General features: G+C 54.4%; 1 protein-coding gene across 1 annotated transcript; it reads right to left on the reverse strand.

Moving 5' to 3' along the window:
• Window positions 1–3,186: 3,186 nt before the first annotated feature.
• Window positions 3,187–4,263, reverse strand: LOC135886952 (adenosine receptor A3-like). Its single transcript, XM_065414733.1, has one exon. The coding sequence runs from the start codon at window positions 4,261–4,263 to the stop codon at window positions 3,187–3,189; it is 1,077 nt and encodes a 358-aa protein (XP_065270805.1).
• Window positions 4,264–5,964: the final 1,701 nt, after the last annotated feature.

Consider the following 5,964-nt stretch of genomic DNA (forward strand, 5'->3'; position numbering starts at 1 on the left):
CGCTGTACCACAAGACTAAAGGATAGCTAATAGGATTGTCTATTTTTAAAAAAGTCTCCAGAGGCGATCCTTGTAACTATAGCCCTGTAAGCCAAACTTCAGTACCAGGCAAATTGGTTGAAACCACAGGCAGCATGTGACTCTTGTGTTTGGGGAGTCTGGACGCGAGCGCCAGAAGCTCCCTAGAAATGGGAGGGACCACCAGCACCCAGATCATGGCCCTGCCCCCTGCTCCATCACAAGGTCCTGCCCCACTCCACCTCTTCCCACCCCTGCTCCACCTCTTCCACCGAGGCATCCCCCTGCCCACCACTCACTCCTCTCCACCCCCTCCCCTGAGCCCCCGCTGCTCGCTCCTTTCTGTCCCCTCCTGCCTTAAGGACGAGTGACAGGGGGAAGGGAGCAGAGAGGAGCGGGTGGGGGCCTCGGGGGAAAAGGTGGAGCAAGGGTGGGGTGTGACGGGGTGGACTAGGCCCTGATGCCCCTGCTGGAGGCCTTGTGGCCCTGCCACACCCTGCCCCCAAAAAGGGCAGTAGAGAGGTCCTCCAAGCTGCCTAGAATGGCTGTGTGGGAAGCAACCAATCAAGGCCCAGCAGCCTAGGATAAGAAGAGCTGCAGGGCCAGACTGAGAGCAGTTCCTTGCTAGAGCTGGAGGAGAGTGGATGGCTCTGGGCTGGCTGCTGGGACTCTATTAGGACAAGGCCCTGAGGTAAGGGTGAAGACGGCACGGGGAAATCGCCCAGGGAATTAGAGAAGCCGTGTGATGCAGTTAAAGAGACACAGCAGATGGCTTCTCTCTACAGGGTCCCTGGGTTGGAACCCAGAGTAGTGGGCGTGCCTGGGAAGTCTATTAGTCACTGGGGTAAGTGGCCTGGACACTGAGGCACCCCCAGAGGGGGGAACCGAACTGCAGCGGCCCAGCTGGAGAGTTGTGGCCAGAAAGGCCCTAAGAGGGCAAAGACATTACCTCCAGGGAGGGAGCGCTGGAGCACTGCTCTATCCCGGAGCAGGGACAACTTGTGGGAGACATTATAGGGGGCACAGAGAGAGATCCCTGTTGGACTTGTACCCCAGAAGGGGTTTTGCTTTGCTTTCATCACACAGACAGACTGTGTGTGACACGGCCAGAAGGCTGAGTCACCAAAGGCACACCACAGAGAGAGAGAGAGTGCAGGTACATGCACTCGGCCAGGGGGCGCTCACGAGAGGTGAGTGCAACTCTATGACATGGGGGAAGTTGGGACTGGATGACAGAAGATGGATCTATTCCGTTCATTTCCTCTGAAACACCTGGCATTGGCCACTGTCAGAAGACAGGATACTGGGCTAAAAGAATCGTTGGTCTGACCCAGTATGGCCATTCTTATGTTCTTATTTTCCCATTTCTCGCTTCACTCTTTCTTTCCAGAAAAGACAATGAGATCTTTCACTGTGCTTTCCCCTTCATCAGTACTTGCTTTCTCTGCTGTTGGCCCTTGACTAGCAGTTTCCCACTGTCCTAGATTGAACACGCTGCCACAGCGTGTCACAGTTCCAGGGTTAACTGCTCCTTTGACTCCACTCCTGGTCTTCCTTGAGGGCACCCACTTAAAGTTTTCAGGCTTCCTAAACATCACCTCTCTCAGGCAGAGACCTGCTTCTCTAGCTCCCTCCAGACTGGGGGCTTGTAGCAGTCCCTCTGCATTTCACTCTGATTTCCCCAGCAGCCCTGACTAAGGTCCCACTCTTGTGGTTAACCTTTCTCTGCGGGCTACAATAAGTTTACACTAGTTATTAACCAATCTTCACAAAGCAAAGCATCTGTTCTTAAGGCAAAATCATTACTGAGAAAATAGATAAAAACAGTGACTGTTCCGAGATCACCCATCAGTCTTATGGGGCTGTAGCAAGCCAAAGTCTTTCCAACCCTTCTGCAAGTATTGTGCCCCCCCCCTTGGACAGAAGGTCCTGTTTGTTTGAATCATAAAGGAGGCCCCTCAGTCTCCCCAAACTCCGCCTTTATATACCAAAAGCCCTTTCTTTGCTTCCTGGAACACCCAGCCTGAACCAGTCTATGCAAACCTCCCTATGGGGTGGTACCTCTCTGGGGGTGTTTACAGCCTGAGTGATTCATCTTAATCACCCTCACACCCACACCCACAGATTTGAGTTCTCAGAGGAGCTGTGGTAACCCCCACCCCCCACAGAGTTGCATACACTCTCTGGCCCACAATGAGATCTAAAACATCCATAAACTTAATACAATATGGTCCCCGAAAGAAACTGCATGTGGTTGCAACGTCTGTCCCAGTGGCATGTCAAATAGGTGTTCTACAAACAACAGCTATTTAGAGCAGCACTTCATATTTCACAAAAGACTTAAAACCTCCTTCTTCCAGTAATGTTTTCCACTCTGTCAACATCAGCAAGTGCCACTTCACACCACAAGCCCCAGACTTGTACTCTCCTTTTCTTACCTGATCTGGTGTCCAGAGCTTTATCTCATCTAACAGCTGTGCCACTGTAAGCCTGTTAGCGTACACATGACCTTCAAGGTAAATCCCGCCAATGCTTTATTGGTGTTATAAGAGTGTAAATGTGGGTGGTTGGGGGAAGGAGAGAAGTTGGCTCAGGAATTTTAAGCTCTTGGGGGTAGGGAAGTCTGTTTTTCCCCTAGTGGTAAAGGATCTTGCACATTTATGGCATCTCTAAAAACCATTTTAAAATTAGCAATAACAATGTAAAGGAAGTTAATTACATGGTATGGTAAATTCCTTACATTATATGGCCACCCTGTAGCTCAGCACAGAGCAGAAACATATTTCCATTCATTTCTGGAAGATTAGTGCTGTCACAAATAGTCTGAAATCATATTTTTCCCCTTCCTTGTTTATGTTTTAGCCACGTACTCCTGCAATTTCAATCCCTGGGGTAGAAAACCCAACACTGCAAGAGTTAAACGGTTACTGAGTTATCCATACACACATAACAGTGCTGAAAAATATGGCTTTCCCCAAGATCGCAGCTCATGACATCACTCTGCAAAAATAAGTACCCTGATAAAGGCTTCCCCATCAGCCCTAGTTGGTAGGGCAGAGCTGAGCTGCTGGCACAAACCCAGATTGCACTGAATTCCTGTGGCTGCAGATGCCTGTATGATAGGAACACAGGAGCCTTCCTGGCAAAGTGTTGTGCATAGAACTCACATCAGGTGTTCTCTGGACGAAACATCTCCTTGAAAACAGCCACACAGGCTGGAGCAGAGCTGTCCGCTTCTGTGGAGCGGCTGGGGCGCTGGGAAGCAGAGTTCAGCACCGGCCTGCTGAACAGCTCCCTGACTCCTTGCCGGAACTTGGGGTCCCAGGCACTGTAGATGGCCACGTTCCAGCAGCTATTGGAGGTCAGAATCCAGAAGGCGTAGAAGGAGAACTTACACCACTGGTAGCCCAGCACAGAGCCCACCACGAAGACGGCGATAGGGCCGAAGGAGGCCGAGAAGGCAAAGGTCACGATGCCAATGGTCTTGGCTGCAGTGATGTCGGAGAAGGAGAGGCGGCTGCCGTGCTGTGCCTCACTGGCCAGCCGCCCGCGGGCCTTGCAGTACTGGCGGATGGCGGTAAAGGTGATGAAGTTGATGACAAAGGTGCCCCCCAGCAAGGAGAAGTCGAAGACTGGGAAGAGCAGCATGATGTTCCAGGGGGAGCCGGGGAGCCTGCCTGCTGGGAAGGCATAGGTGCACATCTTGCTGCAGGGGTTATACTGCAAGGTGATGTCTGGGCTAGAGATCATTGGCACCACTGCCAGCAAGAAGCTCATGGACCACGAGAGCAGGATGAGCCAGACCGTCCGCCGCTTGGTGATCACCGCCCTCTTGTGCAGGGGCTTCAGCACCGCCACACTCCTCTCCACCGACAGCAGGAAGATGGTTGTGATGGAGACAAAGGTGCAGCCAGCGAAGATGGGTCCAGTGATGAAGCAGGGCAAGGACGGGATAGAGCAATTGCTGCTTCCCTGCCCCATGCCAGAGGCTAGACTGCTCGCCTCCCTGTATACGGAGTAGGGCACCACAATGAGCCCCACAGCCAGGTCAGCCAGGGCCAAGGAGACTTTCAGGTAGCCCTGAGAGGTCCTGAACTGCCTGGCTTGCAGGAAGACCAGGAGGCTCACCACATTGCCCAAGATGATGGCAACGATCAGCAGGACCATGACGAAGAGCTTGCAGATCTCCCCCAGAAGAGGTGGGCTGGACAGAGTGCAATTGGGGCTGCTGCTGTTACCCAACATTGGCCAGGTTCTTCTCTTCACAAGGCAGACGGGCTGGGACAGGGTGGTGAGCTGGGCTCCTCTGGTTCTCTCCTAAGGCTCCATGGAGAAGGCTTCAGGTGCTGGTTCTCTGGCTCCTCACACACTGAGTCTCCAGAAACTTCTCCTGAGAGGCGTGAGCCATGGGCAGACATCCAGACAAATGGGTCACATCGGTGCAATATGCGCACGCACAGACAGGGCTGGCATGGCCAGGCTTCCTGCAGTGATCCGGAGTGTGCCCCAGAGAAGGGCCTAGACCACTTCCTGTTGGATCACAAACACATATGTTGAGAATATGACACTGTGTGAGTCGCATGCACACACACAGATTTTACACTCGGTGAGTTACATGTACACACAGATTTTACACTCTGAGATGCGCGCGCGCACACACACACACAGAGATATTACCAGGGCCGGCCTTAGGGTGCTGCCCAGGGCACGGTACTCAAGGGGGCGCCGTGCTGGTACCTCCTCATCTGACCTTCCGACAGCCAGTGGGGCTTAGAGGCAACGAGGCAGCTGAAGCAGCACCTGGAGAGGCTGGACAAACCGAGCTGCAGCGGGGGGCCTCTGGACCAGCCAGATAATGCCTCTGAAGCAGGAGTGCCCCTACTTCCCTGCTGCACTGCCATCTCTAGCCCCCACTGCTCCTGCCCCCCCCCACCCTGCCCATGGAGCTGCCCCTGACCAAGCTCAGGAGCTGGAGCCTGCCTCCTGTCTGCTGTGGGGGGGGGGGGGGGGGAGTGGGAAGGGGGCGGTTGCTTATGTTGGAGTGTCCCTCTTCCCCAACCTTTGTACCTAGTCTCTGCTGAGCTGGGGTGCGGGTCAGGGGGAGCATGTCTGTGCTGGTGCCTCTGGGTCCAGACCCTGAATGCTCTTCTTAAAAAGACACCACACTGATACACTCACTCAGGCACACACTCCCCCAACACACAATCTCTCTCTCACACTAACACACACACACACACACACACACTCTTTCACACATTCACTCCCCCAACTCTCTCTCTCTCACACACACACACAAAGTCACACACTCCCCCGACACACACACACACACACTCCCCCGACACACAATCTCTCTCTCTCACACACACTCCCCTATCACACACACACTGTCAAACACACTCACTTACTCTCTTTCTCTGTCTCACACTCACTCCCCCCCAAGATTCAGAGCTGGGCATACACACAAACAGAACCACTACATGAGGGTAACACACATTCAGGGTCACACACACATACACACACACAGCCCCACAAAAAGCTCCCAGATGTTACACTGGGACTGGGAACGTCCCGCAACACGCACATGCCAGCACTGAGCGGTCCCATTCCCTTGCTCTCCCCCACATGCCCGCGCGGATACACCCTGCAGCCCCCTCGCACACCCCGCTCGGGGTCTGGCCCCACGCGCCTCTCCAGCCCCCTCACCAGCTTTGCAGGGCTACTCCACGCCTCTCCGACAGCAGCCCGGAGCTGCGGAACGCCCCGCGGCGGTGCTCGAGCTGACGGCAGGGGCTCTCGCCCTCTTCCAGCGCCAACTCTTCCCGGCGCCCCAAGAGAGCAGGTGGAGCGAGGCACAGGCGAGCGGTGCCTGGTCGAGAGCTTTCTCCCTTGCCCGGCTGCAAACAGCTCTCAGGCGCGTCCGAGCAGCAAAAGCAACTCTGGAGTTTT

This window comes from Emys orbicularis, chromosome 12 (assembly GCF_028017835.1).
Source record: "Emys orbicularis isolate rEmyOrb1 chromosome 12, rEmyOrb1.hap1, whole genome shotgun sequence".
NCBI lineage: Eukaryota > Metazoa > Chordata > Testudines > Emydidae > Emys > Emys orbicularis.

Bases quoted from the DNA above. Each gene is read 5' to 3' on its own strand.
- LOC135886952 (XM_065414733.1), bottom strand. From the start codon at position 4,263: ATGTTGGGTAACAGCAGCAGCCCCAATTGCACTCTGTCCAGCCCACCT.